The sequence below is a fragment of the Mycteria americana genome, chromosome 15 (assembly GCF_035582795.1).
Source record: "Mycteria americana isolate JAX WOST 10 ecotype Jacksonville Zoo and Gardens chromosome 15, USCA_MyAme_1.0, whole genome shotgun sequence".
Taxonomy (NCBI): domain Eukaryota; kingdom Metazoa; phylum Chordata; class Aves; order Ciconiiformes; family Ciconiidae; genus Mycteria; species Mycteria americana.
Genome location: NC_134379.1, coordinates 1,882,471 through 1,900,207, shown reverse-complemented (window position 1 = coordinate 1,900,207; position 17,737 = coordinate 1,882,471). Strand labels below are relative to the sequence as shown.

The window sequence follows — 17,737 nt, the reverse complement described above, 5'->3', positions numbered from 1 at the left end:
GTCACAGCCGCTCACGTGCATACTCTTGAGTGCCATTTTCAGCAAAGGAAACGTTGAGGTTATATTATTAAACGCTCTGGTCACTGGCACCTGGAAGCCTTGCAAGCCAATGTTAGCCTTCCCAGTTCACCAAAAGGAAAGTAAAACGTGCTACGTGGTGTGCTTTGAAACATCAAACAGCAGCAAGGAGAGGCCATCTTTCCTTCGGGTATGATTCTAACTGCTGATTCTTGCTTTACTAGCAAAAATCCAACACACAGCCTTAGTCAATCTGCAGGAAAAAGAAGCTGAACTCTTCACTAAAAGAGACGCTTGAGCCCCCCTTCTCTCTCCCCAGAAAGCTCCTCCTGCAGACACAGACCCCCAGCCCCGGGACAGGCAGCTCGCAGCGAGCAGTGACACAAGGTCACGGCAGCAGCGGGACGCTCTTCCCTGCGCACCCGCCGCGGCTGGCACCAGGGACCCCGCAGCATCGACAGGCAAGGTCACATTCCAGGGAGGCAGAGCGCGAAGACGGAGCGATGTTTATGTTGATTCACTTGCTTTCGCGATCGCTGGGTATTTAATCTCTGCAGCTTTTTTCTTTTGACACGATGGGCTCCTCTGGAGTCATCACAGCCTAAAGAGTCCATCAAGTAAATGGATCCAGATTTCATAAACAGCTCGCACAGCTCACTCCCACGTCGCTGACTACCAAGAGCTCACTTCCATTTTGACAGGCAGGCTTTCCAAGCTCCAAACAAGAATAAGACATTTCGAGTGGCCAGTAAGTAAATAAATACAACGAAAGCTCGATGAACTTGGCAGCACACCCGAACTGCAGCATGTGGAGCTGGCAGGGGCGTGAGCAGGGCACGCAGGGGAGCCCCAGCCCCACGGGGTGGGCCGCTATGGCTCTACACATCCCTTAGCAGGCAAGGGTTTTCTCTCTCTCTCACTTCTTTTCTTTCTCCCAGTTCGAGAATCTGTTGCTGAGCTTGGAAATGATGCAACCTGGTCTTTACCAGGTATTTTTACTTTCATAAAGTCAAAATACAGTCAGAAGGTCAAACGAAATACAGCTTTTCCATAGCACCTAGCTGACTTTGTGAACTTCGGAGCATAAATCTAACTGAAGAAGATTAGGGGGTGGGGGTGGAGAAAACAAAACAAACAAAAAAAATGAATAGATGTTACTTCTAGAATTTTACTGCAGTACTCTTTTTGGATTGTTTTCTGAAAGTACAGGCGGGAGAGGAGGAGAGTTTCAAACCATCCAAAAATGGCAGAATTTGTGTTACACTTAAACAAACCTCTGGTTCAAGTTGCCTTGAACTCAAGATCAGTATCTGCTCTGTATTATCAGACAATGTCTGATTTTTGTTCCTTCTCTTTTGTTTTCCTTTTTAGAGGTTTATTTTTCAAAGAGGACTACATATCAGGGCCTCTCCCATTTCAGGAAAAGTAAACAAAATCCTTCGCAGGGAGGATCAGGGATGAAGGAACAAAGCCAGCTAGACTAAACTATATGAACGTGAATTTGTCATCATTTGGTATCACATCAGCACTACGACTTTGATCAAGGTCATGGCTTGGTGCTGCACACAGACATGCTCGCTCCCCCTCAGAAAAGCCTGCTGTTACGGCAGCAACAGGAAAGCCACACACTATTAGTCCCAGATTTTGGGTGGGGACCTGAACAAGACCAAAATAACACAGCAAACCAGTGCCACGTCTGCAAAGCTAAGCTCCTAAACCGTGGTGTCCCAGCACTGCCATAACGCTGTCTTTCTCCTCTTTACTCCTGGACTCATCTGGCAGACCACACCAGCCCAAAACATCATCTTTCCTCTAACTAACATAACTTTTCCTCTAACATTCAGCTTTCCTCCTACTAACTTATCTGAACTCAGCTAAAACTCTCACTGTCAGCAGTGCAAAGCCCTGAAAGACGTCTTTCCAAAGGGCAAAAAGCAACCAAGTCACCATGGAGGATCCATCAAGTCCTGAGCAGCTTTACAGCACTAATACCCAAGTGCAAAGAAGCCATAGGTACAAAGGATTTGGTGGGATCTCTAGGACTTCTTGGGATAACTTGGCTTTCTTATTTGGGATAGCTAAGGGCTATGTGCTGCTGCTAAGACCGAGGTCCCTGCAAGAGTTTATGTGCTACATCAAGGCTAATTCTGTGGGTGCAGACATGCTCTTAAACACAAGAAATACTGGGGTGGACTCTTAAAACCAGAGTAGGAGAACCCCAGGAAAGTCCTCTCAGCAAGAGGACTGGACTCTGCCAGAGCTGGGTTTTGTCCAGAGCATTCAGGAATAGGAAATTAAATGGACAGGAGAGAGGCCAACAACTTCTTTAGCCTGGTGGGGACAAGAGGCAAGCATGATAAATATTTAAGTTCCTGCTTATTAGGAAATGCTCGGCAAATAACGTAAAGCCTGAAGGGGGTGTTAAAGAGAAGTATAGTCAGTGTTATGGGAAAGTTAATGAGAAGCTGTAACCATTATGTATGTATCATATATGGAAAACTAGGTGAGGCCCCTATGGACCACTATATACTGCATGAAACTTTATGGACGCTGTAATGCATTATTTTTAATGATTCCCTTGCCTACTTCAGGCCCTGGAAACCAAGAAGAGCTTCCCTAGCTTCCTGGTGGTGTTTCAGCAATGACACCTTGCTTGTTGCTAGATTTCTGGGTTATTTTAATGAGAAATAATTGGGTTACTTTCCAAGATTCCACAAAGCTGATAGGCACTGAACAAAAACTCTGAGAAAGTTGCTGCTGTGTTGCAGTGCTCTTCACATCCTCTCCCTTCCAGAGGGTTACCTCCCCTGGTAAACCATTTATCTACAAATATGCCCACAAACACATTGGCACTTCTGCTAGTTCAAGTTTGCATTGTCATCATCTATCTCTAGGGAGAGCCAGGCCACAGAAATAACCAGCTGCAACATCACAACGATTGCCCCTGCAGGAGATGTATATAATGAAAATTGAAAGCTGCAGGATGAACTTCTTACATACTTGTCCTTTTGGTTTATTCATCAGAAATAATTATCTGTGCTCGCATTCACAGGAGCACATACTTTATGATGTACATAAAAATTTAATGGATTTTTAATAATACTGTAACTACAGCAGAAGCAGAAAAAAAGACATTAAACCATATGTGCTGTGTTGGTGGGTAAATGGTGTTGAGCAAACATCAACAACATGTACCCAGTTCAGCATCAGCGACGGGAAGAAGGAACTGTTACTTCCAGTATTTGAAAATCGTAGCTAATCTGGAACATTTCGCTTAAAATCTCCCTCAGTAACAGAAATTAGTGCATGCATGAAATGCCCAAACGTGGGTTTCTGAATTTCAGGACCTTGCAGGTGATACCCTTGGCCTTTGACAAGCGTCCAAACTCCCCAACTGAGTTTCTCCACCTCTGCAACGGAGAGAAGCACTACAAATATACCACACGACAGCGGCATGGGAATGTGTCTGAATTCTGATTTCTGTTGTGCCAATTAAAGTACTCCCAGTATTTTATGAAGCTATTGATGTCTATTCCTTAAGCACCAGCAGAAATTATTGCTCTAGCAGGACAGACTGACATGCTAAACACTTTCCTCAGAAGCCACTCTGCAGCTAACGAGTCGGTGCAAAACATCACCATGTCACCAATACTTGGACTGACATCTATTTATAGACTAAGAAATTATATACGTGGTGTCCCCACCAACAGTGACACATCTTCATTCAGGCATGAGTCACCTATTCACAAGCATGTTTCCAAAAATAAATCCTATTTACCAGAATTAAATTCTACATGCTCAGGAGAAAACGTGTCCTTAAAAACCAAACAACAGAGGAAAAAAAGGCATGTTAGAAAACCAAACAACAGCAAACAAGCACTGAAGTCTTCAGCCTGCAGGTCTCCATGTTTCATATGATCACGCTGAGGCTGGAAACGTTTAAGATATAACAATGAAGATGGCCGTACGTTGTCATTACAAACCCCTGCCAAGGTCACCAGAGTGCTACCGTCCAAAAGGAAGTATCCAGAATATTCTTGGCAACTCACGCTTTGCAGAAATAGTAAGTATATTGCAGTTATTAGAGAGAACAGACAGAGCGAGCGCCAAGTAATCCCAGAAAATGTAGTGTTAAATAGAGGGTTCAAACCACAAAGCTGTTGATGGGGAATGTTAAAAATGTCAGCGTGGCTGAAAGACATTCGCCAGTGGTGAATGTCAAGTAGCGAGCTACTGTTCAGCAGATGCAATAAAAAAACGTAAGGGTACTTGGGTAATGGGACCAACATTACAGTTGTTGATACAAATTATATCCAGAAAGCAAAGAAATAAACGGATAAATAAATAAATAATGCAAAAATGGAACAAGTTCAAACTTCTTTTATAGTAATAGTCTCCAGTTGAGCATAATCACCAAAGCTATAGTGATAAGATTGCCAAAACTAGACAAACATCTGTGAGATGAATTCATCTCAGAGGGGAAGCCAACAGCTTGTTATCATTAAAGAGGCAATGCTCTCTCTGCGTTTGAACTGCAGGCCGCCTTGTTACTGCGTTTGCTGAGGCAATTGCACCAGATGTTGGCAGCTATCTTCAGATGGATGACAAGCACCTGCTGTTGGGGAAATTAAATGCTCGTCGGCCTCCTATCCTTCAGGGGAGGGTGGGCCGGGAGGGGAAGAGGGGGAGTGGTGGTGGCTCACCCTCTGAAATAAACCTATTTATGCAAAGTGACAGTAAGTGCTGGTTTGCCAAGCAGGGAAACAGAGTGGAAATTCATTGGATCTCTTCCATTGCCCCCGGTGAAATCTGCTCCCACCCTCCCAGTCCTGACAATTAACATGGCACCAATCTGAACTCGCTAAACCACTCATCAGAGTAATACAGTCAACAGAGGGACCTTCTCCGGAAAAGTCACCGCTCGCACAGCAACTTCCCCAGAAACGGAGCATCGCCACAGCGGGGTCTGCCGCACACCCTCTCTTCCGATAAACACCGCTAGAACAAGCTTACAGCCCAGCACCTTCAGGCAACACACACCCGGAACACTCTGTAATGCCAGCGTTAAAATAAATAGATGCTCGAAGTGGAATCCTGCGCACGCTCGTATTTGCTCAGATTTAAAATCAATGTCCTGCAACAGGGGTGCAAATGTAATCTCACTTTCACTGCCAGCCGGTGGTACGTGAACGTGCCATACCAGTTTGCTTCAGACCAGCCTCTCTCACTATTAGGAGCGGCAGTAAAGGTCACGATGGGCACTGCGGCTCATTTTAAAAAAGAAAACACACAGCAGCTTCTTCTCTGACAGACTTGCTAGTGTTTTCAACTTTCTGTGAAGAGAAAAACTGCAAAATGTGAACTCCTTTTATATGAGCAATCATTTCTTTACGGTACATCCAATACTCTTACTTCTTCAAACTTCCACAGTGATGACATTACAGCAAAGAAATATATCTGTGATACATTCTGCCAGCAGAGCCCATCAGGATCACGATTTCAACAACATTTTGCCCTGGACAATAAGCTGAAAACACCATTGTTAATTCCTATTCACCCCAAACCTCTCGCGAACGTCCCTGACAGAGACAACGTTTGTTCGATCTAAACTGGCCACATGCATTTTAGGTATCCTTCAGATTAAGAGGCAGTTAATCCTCATTCTGTTTAGATTATCTTAATTGGCTCTTCATTTGAGCTACTTTGCCCTTGTCCCCGTTTCTGAAGTTATACTTATAAATACATATACTGTACCACACACAGAGAGTACAACTACACACCTCTCTCCCTCTCGGGGCTGGCACATGTTACCCAGTACGGGACTATTGATAGGACTGACGCTGACCAACCTCCCGTGCTCGGCTACCACTCCACTTCCACCAAAATATGCGCGGGCGCATTTTTTTCCCAGGAAATAAAATACGAAGTTCTCCTAAGAGAGATATACATGTGTAAGATGGACGTCCAATGAATTTCATATTCTACCTCTGCAGAATTAGCATAAGTTTAATGAAACTGGTCGTACCTCAATATTGAACGTGTGAACAAAGCTCGGTTATTTCACCTCTAGGACTGACTGAAAGTCATCTTGCTGATTTTTAGCACCCTGATGGAAAATCATAGAAATAAATAAAAGAGAACAAGCACACAAACAAAACAAGAACCATCAGGCTCCGCGCAGAACCTTTCACTTTAAAAACGAACTCTCCATCACAAAAATGTAAGTTTTTAAAAATCGAGCTGCAGATCAAACCACGCTTTCCCTTAACACTGTACAGCAGGGTGAAAGGCAGACGTGGCTGGGACAAGTGCTCGAAGGAGGGCTGATGAGCCCACAGCTTTATTCCCGGGAGTACAGCGAGCTCCGCCGCTGCGGTAGCGCGCTCCGCAGTGCCAGCTGAACGGGTTACGAGCAACCAAGTATGGCCGTTCATTTCCATGTGGAAAAAACGTTATTACACCTCCTTCCTGTAATGTGTGCTCTTTTTCCACATTTGGAACAATTTATGTGAAGTTCCTCATGGATACTTTTAAAAGCCCTTTTCTTAAGGGCCCAGACTTGGAGCTGCATTTAAAAAATCCTCACATTACACATCCTATCACTCAATACTGGTGTATTTATTACGTCATATGATAACAGTGATCAAACGCTTACTCTCCAATCAATTACGTTTTAACTAGCTCACTCCAGCTGATGAGCCTACCCCAAATTTGCGAGCAGTATCGTGCAAGCTTCAATTATGCCATACAAAGTTTTAAATAACTGCTGCTATTTTTTCATTAGAGAAACGATGTTAAAACATGAGTTTTCCCAAGGCAAAGCTTTGGCACCCTCAGTTGTAGCTACTCAAAGAACAAAAGTAATGTTCTGGACGCAGGTTATCACTTCGATGGATGTCAGGAGCAGTGCCTACATTTATAAATATCTTCCTGGAGAGTCCAGGAGGCTGAGCTTCAAGACAAGTGCCAAAGTGGAATCTGATGCAATTTCACGGCATATATTGGAAATATCTACCAGAAAAATTTTACCTCACTCCTGTTGCTGTGGTTTAACACCACTATCTTTTGCTTTTGATGCAGCTTGCTGAGGCAGAGTTCATCTTGCTGTTGTCTTTCCGCATAGCAGCCAACGCCATGGGCCCTGCTCCGAAACAGGGGCTCCGAGCTGCTACCACAGCACAACAACAACAAACCATTTCCTCCCAGAGAAGTTCCACATGTACAGCCCCACTCATCCACACCGGGGCTGAATCCAGGACCACTCCAGGGATGATTTAAAGATGTTACCAAACATTATTAGCTAAATTTGTTAGGTATTTTGTGTAGCCTACTGGGTTTGTATAAAATAAAAGTGGGGTGAAACCCAAAATTTACTTTCTTGGGGTTTCAGAAAAGATACAAGTCATTTGCACGGGTTTGGCTCAGTTGCAAAACTGATAGAAAGACACTATAAACATTCACTATAATCATTCATGGAGGAGGAAACATGAATGTTTTCTTATGACTTTTTTCTCCCCAAACACAGCCCCTGACTAGTCACTGATTTCATGTGGGCTCTTGGTATGCTTCTGGGTCGCCAATGGTGCATCATGCGCTGCAAGCTCAGGATCGACACCGCTCCCCTACTATTACTAAAGTATGCGAGACAGAACGTAGGGCACCAGCCGTAACTTTATGCCAAAAAAATCAAAGGATACAGCAGAGTTCTCTTAAAATAAATAAATTTTAAGCAAAGGATGCAGGCCCTGCCCTTATGGCTCCTAGGAGCTGGGGATGCTTGAGCCGTACCTACAGCGGAGCTGCGCCGCCTGCTCTGCAGCGGCTGCCGAGCACGGACACCTGGACCAGCTCAGGCGCCGCCAGCACGAACGCGGCCTCAGCCCGCTTACGCTGCTACCAGGGTGATTTCTTCAGTCTGCCTCCAGTCCACACCGATGACGGCTGCGAGTGACATGAGTGTTGGCATATTTACATTTCCCATGCCCTTCAGAGCTTACTAAGTAAGAAAGGCAAGGAAATGTAAGGCGAGATAAAACAGCCTGCACAAAGTCAGACAGCAAGTGGGTGGCACAGTGGGAAACAGAAGACAGATGCTCGGGGCCCGACTCCCCACCACAGTTACCTAATCTCACACGGGTTACGGCGCTACAGCACAAAAGCTTCCTTGCCATTTCATTTAACCGGAGTAGAAAAGGAAATAAAACTGTACTTCAAACTTCTGCTGAGCTCTGATACAGCCTTCTTGCCCACAAATCCTGCCTTAACATTTCCTCTTTTCATAAAATCCAGGTAGAAACCAACATCTAATTTGTAACAAAACCACTTCCACAAAGCATGCGTCTTATTACAGACCACCTAAAAACTGACTTCCTGTGTACAACTTTTCATTGACAGAATGAAAACACTGACTTCTTCTTAAGCAACGACTGAGTTTCTCAGTTTGTTTAAAAAAAGAAAAAAAAAGAAAAGAAAAAAAAGAAAAAAAAAAAAAGAGCATGCACAGGAGGGAGAAGAAATAATAAAAAGTGCTTTAGGCCATGAGGGATCCCTATATCCCAGATCCCTTTGTCACATGCCAAAGCAGAAATTTAAAGGAATATTCATGATCCTTTGGAATATCACGGACACAACATTCAAATACGGAATTCCAGAAATACTGGAACTGTAAAGCACAAGCAAAGGGCAGAGGCAGCAGCGTGAACAAGGCGGAATGCTGTTCGGCGCTACTGTAACAGAGTAGCCCCCACAAATTATGTTTTTCATTGTCCCAAACTTATCAGAAGCTGCAAACAATGATGCATTTGTCTACTGCTCATTCTGTTTTAAGGAGGTGCGATGATGCAAATTAAGCAACTTCTCCCCAGGTACACCCAGGTAACTTAGATAGAAAGAAGAAAATAACGAGCTACAAGCTCCTTCACACCAGCTCTAGAGCTCAGAACCGCTTTGGGAGGGAACAGTGAGGTTAGCGGTGGTTAAAAAAATGCCAACACATTCTCTATTTTACTGCGTATTACAAATGTTTGGGGAAGTCCAGCTATTACAGACTAGAATGTAAATAAGAGTCCAAATCTGTCCCTTCATTTCATAAAATGTAACCAATTCACAAATATTGAAGCTGGAAATACAGTGCTGAAAAATGTGAAAGGCTAACAACTTGTCAAACCAAAAAATGACTTTTCTGCAAAGTAAATACTTTAAGAATAGACCATCCATGTATCCTATTGACCATTAAATCTACATATCAATGTCCAACAGATGTAACAATACAATTCAAACTGTATGCCAAGTCCAAATTAACTAAGCTTTCACTTTCATACAAGCAAAATTCCTTGCATCTCCTGACTCTGGCCTTAGCCCCAGCTCCACGCAGACTTCCAAATCCCCCCCAGATGAACCCATGGCGAGAAAACCACCTTTTCTCATGCTAACAACTCTATTGTAATAACATCTTCAGAGGCCATACTCAAGGTCTCAAGGAAAAGTAAACCACTGGAGTGCTTAATAATACATCGGCGCATTAACTCGTTCACACCCAGACAGCCCTGCCAAACAAGGAGGAGTTTTCTCTCATGTTTTCTTGATTTATATTTTCACAGCTGTCAGAGAGGACAGCATGTAGGAAGCAAGTTATGTAAACCACCCGATTAGGCTGGAATCCTCGGTGCAGATCACACCTCCTTCCCTCTCCCCCCTCCCGGCACACTTACACAGAGAAAGCAGAGGGACTTGATTACAAAAGATTATTTTTTCAAAGGTTAAACTGGTCGTTATTTGCATCGCTGTCCGTGTTACAACGCATGACGCTGTACAACCAAAGAAGGAAATTCTCATCCGCACGTTTTGCTACCCACAGCCTCGCTGCTTTGGGCTTTAGTCTCCCTGCGAGCCAGCGCTACGGCTCTGCAAAGGTGTGCCAGGGTTTGAGAAGTTCTCTCCTCTCACTTGCTGAACTGCCACTAGACAGTAAGTCACGGCTACAGAAGGAAGAGATGAGAAAATTACAAGCTTTCAAAAGCTCAACAGTTGCTCAGAAGAACCCGACATCAGAAGCTAGATATTATTATTCCACTGGTCTGTTTTGCGTCTCACAGGAAATAACAAGTGACTGTACAAAACATTTCCGATCCAGAGAGGTAACTCAGAAATCCCATCTTGTTTCAAAATTTCCAAATCTTAAAAGCCATTCTTGAGGAAACAACATATTCCAAGCAAAGTTGAAACATGCCTACGATTTATCTGAGGGACCTCATGGCAAGCCAGAACAGAAAACAAAATTAATGCATACTGGTCTGTTCCAGTTTCATCTGAAAATTTAAAATAAAAAGCAAATGCCATAGCCCCCTTCCCCAAAAGCCATTTTAGATTGCTGTGAAAGAAGAAAAAACGTAGAGCCAATGCTCCCGCTTCAAAATTTTTAGAAGTAGTAAAACAGCTGAGGCCACCAACACCAGCACTGCTTTTCCGGCCGTTGGAAATAACAATATGTAAAAATACTGTAGTCCACAAAACAATTTCATCTACCTCCTTGAAAAATCTCCATTCTTTTTCAAAAAAGTATAAATTTAATGTATTCTCTCCCACACAAGAAAACATGTTTTTTCTACCAGAACAGTCATATATGGGCTGATCTAATAGCTCAAGACAAGTGAAACGTACCTTTAACATAACTCTGTTCCCATCGTGCTGGAAACAGGGGCTGGAAGGACACAGTAGCCTTTTCATTCAAAGGACCGTTCCCACCAAGACTGATTACCGTATTTCAGTAAGAAGGTTTTTTACTCAGAACTCTGTTTCGGTAATTGGGTCAAAAAGTGTACCTGGAGCCCAACCACATTCACGTATCAATTAACGACCGCACGCAACCGTTGAGCATTCGTCAACTCATCAGGCAGTCCCTCCAACCCACGTCTCGAGCCTGGCTCACACCGCACCAAGGCAGCCTCGATGCAAAGCGGGGGGACCCGCAGCTGGGGCACCGAGAGGGTTAAAATCCCATGTCAAATAGCAAGTCCTGGCTCCAGACCAGAAGGGACATGGGAACCAGGGCAGCTGAGTTATAAAGGCCTTATTGTAGCAGCCCACTGGATTGGAAATGACTTGTAGGCCTAATGAAACAAAACTTTGGCAGTAAAACAGAATGAAAGGAATGAGACAATAAAAGAGAGGAACAAAGGGAGCAGAGTTGTTTCAGCTTAGGAAAATAAGCTCACTTTGTTGTTGGGAAAAGCCAAAGCCGATTAGGATAAACCAATGACTAGGCATAAGTCTTCCAAACTAATTACACAGTTCGCCATGTGAACTATAATTGCAAGTCGCAAAATAAGGACTACACTACTTTCACAGGAGCTCTATAAAGGGAGCATTACCTAGTAAAAAAACAAACCCTAAGAAGTCCCTTATCATCAGCTGCTTGCAGCTTAAAAGGTGCAGAACATGCACGTCCCTAGAGAAGTGCAATTCATTAGCGTTTGGGGGCTTTCTTCTGCTGGTCACAGTCCTCCCGGTGAGGCTTTCAGAGGCTGTTGCTTTTGGTTTTTTCCTTTTTTAAATGATACCAGAAGCCTTAAACGCTCCAACATGTCCTCATCTCAGAGAGCACCATTTTGCTTAGGCTTTCAGGAAGCCATAAAACAGGTAGATCGGCAGCCACAGCCCCGCTGACGGCTCAGGGCACTTGCGGCCTCTCCAGAGGGGAGGACCACGGGGGAGGACAGAGCAGCCCCACCGCACTTCCCTTTGGGTCTCCTCACTTCTAGCACTTTCTCATTTAAATTCTTTTAAAACTTGGTCTTAAGAGCCAGCTTTTCACACGTCGGCACAAGGGCAATGCTGCAGACCCTGGATGGGTTAACATGGCCGGTGAATTTATTTTGTTTGCAAGAATGTTTGAAACATCTTTGACTGAAATAACAGAGGATCACAGAAACAACTGCATTAGACTATCAGGATTAGGTAGTAAGACAATGGATTTTTTTTTTTTTTTTTTTTTTCCTTCTGATTCTAAATGGTTATGCCTTAGTTTGGAGTTTTGTTTTCCCGGCTTAGCCTCCTCACATCCTCCTGGGGATCCTGCTCCCTGAGACCACTGGAGGGAGAAGCCTCAACCCCAAACCCTCGCCCAGATACGGCTCCCACGGCTGCCGGCCTTGGGCCCGTGCCACCCTTATCGGAGGCGCTGGGCTGCGCTCCCTGCCCGCCTGCACCACGAGCCGAGCCGGGCCGCGTCCCACCAGGGCCTACAGCCCCGCAGCCGCCCCTCCTCGGCACCCTGGCCCCCTCCTCGGCACCCTGGCCCCCTCCTCGGCACCCTGGCCCTGCCAAGTCTCCCCGGGGAGCCCCACAACAACTCTGTGTGCACAGGTTCAGCGTCACCAGCTCTAAGCATTCAGCAGTCAGGAGGCTATTAATTACACTGCTTCATGCTCCTTCTGTTAAGCATTTTGGCTTCACTCAGGTCATTTTTCCCAGTCTTCCTCTGCAGCTTACAGCAGCTAAGGATGCCCGTCTTTGCAAAATGAAAGCTGGGACTCTTACAGATCCTGGGCTTTACAGAGAGAAAAAATAATCACTATCAGAAATTGCACAATCAAAGTCTCAGGAGTTATCACTACCATGTATTTTGGTGCTCTAACGGGCAGGCATTTTCACTGGTGAAGTCAGGGAAGGGGGTTTATTAAAGCAGTTTTCTTTTTATTGGAGAAAAAGGTTCCGGCATTTACTTCTCAAAAAGCTGCAGTGTCAAATTCAACACTTCAGGCCCTTTCCTGCCAAGTCCAGTTAAACGAGGGAGTCCGCCTGGCCCCAAAGCTGGTGGCTGTTCTAACCACGTCGTGTATTTTGAGAGCTAACTCCAGTTACCAAAACAACCTCCCCTGGTTGCAAAGCTCTTCTCCGCAGCAAGTACAAACAGGATTTCAAGAATCACAGCAGTAGGTAAGCAATTTTTTCCACACCAATAAATAAGCTCAGCATTTCAAAGAGCAAGTCACCTGAGATGCTCTTATCAACTATGGGCGGCTCCTCTACACGTTAATTATGTAATGCAATTTTCCTTATTTTAAGAAAGTGCTAAGCAAATGCAAACCTTGCCAATCGATCACGATGCATGGTTTGCATTGTAATGGCTCGACTGGAGAGCGAGGCTCGCGTGCTAAGCAGCTAAGATACGGTATGTATCACCAGGCCCTGCCACAGAGAGCCTGCAATCTGAGCAAGCAAGTCAAGGAAGGGTGGGGAAGCGGAGTGGACAAGGTGAAGGAAGCAGCTCCTACAAGGTCCCACAGGGCCAGTCCTGGGTCCTTATATCTGAATGCAGCATCCCACCCACTGCAGCGTATTAACGAGTCTTCTAATTTAGCTGGACCACAAGTCCCCATTTCCTAGAGAATTAACTAGCTCTGCATCTTCTCACAACCAGAGCCTTGGGGAGAACCACCTCAAAACACCCCACAAACCAAACTGGCTCAGCTGATAAACAGCAAGGTGCAGCAGAGAGAACCTGAATGCCTGCATGCGAGGTCAAGTCACGGTGACACAGCCGAGAAGCCTCTCCTCCAAAACGCCACCGACTTCACCAAACTCACCACCTCCTTTTAACAGGCTAGAACAGGGAAGCGTGAAACAGGGATGCAACTGCAAAAGGTCACCTGGTGGCACAGGGACCAAGCCCCGTGAGCCCGAGTCCCACAGGAGCTGAGCTCTAACGACTGGACCACGCAGCCTCAGCAGGACGTACCCCAGCTCTACTGCCAGAGCAATGGGTTCCAGCCTTGACTGCAACTTGTGCAATTATTTTCAGCGCCTTAATTTTTTAGCCTTCAAATTAAGACACTTGAAAAAAATATTTGATTTTCCAAAAGTATTGCCTTTGGAAAGCCAGACCTCTTTTAAGCTATCTCAAGAAAGGCAGAGCATGAAAGCAGAACTGAAGCGTCCCGAATCACTAGTCACTACTGAAAAACGCAGCCTAGTTGTCTGCATTCTCAGGGACTGTAAAATTGCAAGCATGAAACTACCAGATGGTGAAATTAAAAAGACTATATTAAGACCGCATCCAGACAATATGCAAAGCACTTATATTGAAACTATTATTAACTTCAAAAATACAGGTTAGAGGAGTTCTGCAATTAGAAGTAACTACAGAAGAAACATCCAAAAGCTCATGTAATCCTTTAATAAAAGGCTCAGCAGGCTGTAAACGTCCTGCCAGAATCGAAGATTATTATTGAAAATAAAATGAATGGTTTGCAAAACAACTATCAATGCAGCACAGGAACAATTTATAAACTCCCCTCCTCAGCCCTCAACAAAATACTGCCTGGCCAAGCCTTTTCAGGGCAGATAAAAGAATCATAAACTAACTACAAGGAATCGAGCTGTATGGAGCCCCACGGGCAGCGGGATGGATAGAAGTCTCCATGGAAGGTGGTTCCACGAACTGCTTTGGAAGCAGATGGCTCTGCAAGCTCTTCGCCTTGTTGGACTCCTGACCAAGCATCCAGAAGCCCTGGGGATCCAGGAAGCTCCATGGAAGGTAGTGGTACTAAGCTCTACCTGCACAGAGCCTGGAATGTGGGGTTTGAGCTGTTCCATCACTGTAAAGACTATTCTGGCATGGTTTCCTTCCTTGCATAAACTTTTTAAAAAAAAAAAGTCAGGATTCTACATATATTTCCACAGGATGTTGCATAAGGATTTTTTAATAAGAAATTTAATGGCTATTCTAGTGACTTCCATATTAGTCTTGCTATTCACGTGGTTCCTTCAGGCATTTTCACAACTTAATGAGCTCCCTCAAATATGTCTATCTGCTCCTTTTGCCACCGGAATCAGGGGTAAACAGAAGGCTGATTTTATGGAGAAGACAACTGTGTAATCATTCAGCTAAGGGTCAAATTCTTCCCGAACGTACACAAATTCACCTCTCAATGATTCTTTTTTCTCTAATGAAGGTAAGCAGTGTCAGCAATGTTGTACACATACCCATGCAACAAACAGAAAAGGAATTCCAGAAGCGATTCCAGAGGCTTCGAGAAATTACAATGAAACGCAAAAAATGTGGCCTTCCTTTGAGCACAGGCCTCATTGCACTGTTGTTTTTCAAAACACACTTTAAAAAGAAAGGGAAAAAAAAAAAAAAGAATTCAAAATATGTAGTGCTCACTTGGGCAGGAACTTACCTTGCCAAACTGTTCAAAGTATTGCTTTACGTCTTCCACTACTGTATTAGCCGATAATCCACCTACAAATATTTTCTTTGTTCTTGTGACCATCTGAAAGAAATTACAAGACAAGCATACAGTTTAACCAGATTATTTCAAACAATATGTGGAAAAAAGAAATATTCTTCAGATGCCATCCCTAACCTAGTTAATGAGAATATTTCTTTACAAAAGCAATTCAGATTGTTTGATTAGATACTTCTTTATTTCTTTGTCTTGTTTTATTTTTATTTGAGGAATGACTGAGTAAAGGCACTCAATAACAACTCTAGCCCCCGGATATTTTTTTTTAATAAATGATTTTTATTGTGCTTCTCAATGCAAATATAAGTGAAAGAGGAGTCCAAGTGTCGTATCCTCATAGCTACTGTCTCAAAAAGACGTGCCATTTTCCCCCCTTTTTTTTGTAAAGACAGAGTGCATGCTCGTTGGCGGACAAAAGGTAATTACATCAGATCAAAGCTATGTGTTATTAAGTTTCCATGCATCGGTTTAAAATTAACTTGCACAGTTACTTTAAAAATAATCAAATGACAAAAGACAGCAAGAGTACTGATGCGGTCCTCTAGCTGCCACAACCCACGTTTCAGCTGAAATGCTCCCGGTATCGCCGTCCATCAGGGGCTGGATCAGGCCCTTCAGAAATCCTTTCGTGTTCCCCAAGACCTCAGCTGAGCACCCAGCTCTTCTTCCTGACCCACACACACCCCGAGTTTGGTCCACACAAGGTGACGGGATGATGCTGGACTCCCTACGGAGAGCGTACCACCAGATAACCCATTCTCCATAACCCGTAACCCTTTAAGACAGGCAGGATCCAGCCCAGGGACCCAAACCCCAACATTGGCAGGGGAAGCTGGTGTCTTTGGTGGGCCAGTCCCAAACCGCTTGAGCCTTGTGGGCCACCTTACATCAAGGCTGATCCAGGACAATGCTGTCAGCACGCTCCGAAGGGGCGGGCATCACCCCCGTACGCTTGGACAGAGGGGAGAGGCCCCAGCTGACAGCAGGCAATGCCCTTAACGCTGGACACAACAACTAGTTACAGCCTAGCCCACCACAGGGAGATGTTTTAAAGTCAACATTGCGTGTTAACTCAAGAAACTAACAAACACGTCAATAAGAAATCCATGCATTAAAACGCTTGAGTTTGGTTTTTGTATGACAGAAACTGGATGGAGCAGCCAACTTACAACAGCTGAAGGGAAAAAAAACGCCCCGTAACTCCAGAACCAGGACTTGCTTGGTTAAACAACGGCCCGCAAATGCTGGAGCAATGCAAAGGGAACAACACTGGGCAGTCAGACGCAGACGCAACTGCTGCAGCTGCGCAGTGCAGAGCCTGGATTTTTCTCACTTTTTTATGTTTTCACTAAAGACAGGATACATTTTATGACAGCTACTGAAGGTCGCAAGGTGCAGCCCAGCGCCTTCTCCGCACCGAGGCGCTGGGGGCTGCCTCGAGGGTCACCGCGCTCCGGCGGCCCTATGGCCACCCCACCACGCCAGGGGCTCCCGCACGGCTCTGCCCCCGTGCCACGAGACCCCGTCCCGCGCATCAGACCCACCGCGAGCAACGGTGCTCCCCAAACTGGCGCCGGCCCAGCTGGGCTTTGCTAGGCGAGCGGAGCTGCGGTGACAAGCCGTGCCGTGCGGCTGCGGGCAAAGCCTTCGCAGAACTGAGACACCGAACAAAAAGCTTGGAGTAGCCCCAAATTCTCTCAGTGCAGAACAAATTAAACATCACTCCCGTCTCCACTGCCATTCAAATTAACCAGGGTAGATATTTCCCTCAGTCAGCCCCTAACCATGCTTTACAGAGCTTCACTTTTTTTTTTTTTTTTTTTTTTTTCAAAGTTAGGAAGAAAAGAGAGGAAAAAAACAGTGTAAAAATTCAATTATTTTTTTCCTGGCTGCAATCTAGGACTCCAAAATTGAAGCCCAAGCATATATTTTTCTGTAGAAAATTGTCATTTACAAATAAAGAATTGGCTAAAGCCGACTTGTAACTAAAGGATTTTGCAGGGCTGTCAAGAGCCCTCTGCCTGCCAGCATCTGATTTAAGATCAGGCCAAGCTTCTGTTGTCATACAAAAGAGGGAGAAAAGCAATTATTCTAAAGCAATATTTGAAATTATCATCATTTTTATATTTGACCAAGAAAGAAAGAAAGAAAGAGAGAGCTACTTCTTTTAGAAGCAAGATTGAAGGTTAAAGAAAAAAAAAAAAAAAGATTACTTTGTTTCAATAGCTTCAGTCAAATAAAATATTGGTAATGACAAGCAAATTCACAACATTTTAATGCCTAGAGATGTGTTGCGAGCTGGGAAATGGTTTCAGAAATCAGCTCTTTGGTACAAAAGTGAAGCACAAAATTAAGTCTGCTCTTACAATCTATGTTTTCCTGAAGAGACGATTCAATTGCTTTGTTATACATATTCCCCTCAGCAAAAGAACAGAAGCCACGTGTAGCCTCAGCAATTCCTCCGATCCTGA

The 17,737-nt window shown here is 44.6% G+C and overlaps 1 protein-coding gene across 13 annotated transcripts in view; it reads right to left on the bottom strand.

Moving 5' to 3' along the window:
* The window catches only part of MSI2 (musashi RNA binding protein 2), a 264,564-nt gene that overhangs the window by 161,754 nt on the left and 85,073 nt on the right, over nucleotides 1-17,737 (bottom strand). For 12 of the 13 annotated variants that reach the window (XM_075518401.1, XM_075518402.1, XM_075518397.1 and 9 more), the window contains one exon: nucleotides 15,201-15,293. The exons of the other annotated variant lie outside the window; for it this stretch is intronic. In XM_075518401.1, coding sequence (XP_075374516.1) covers nucleotides 15,201-15,293 — 93 coding nt within the window. The remainder of the gene's footprint in view (nucleotides 1-15,200; nucleotides 15,294-17,737) is intronic. 13 annotated transcript variants of the gene reach the window in all.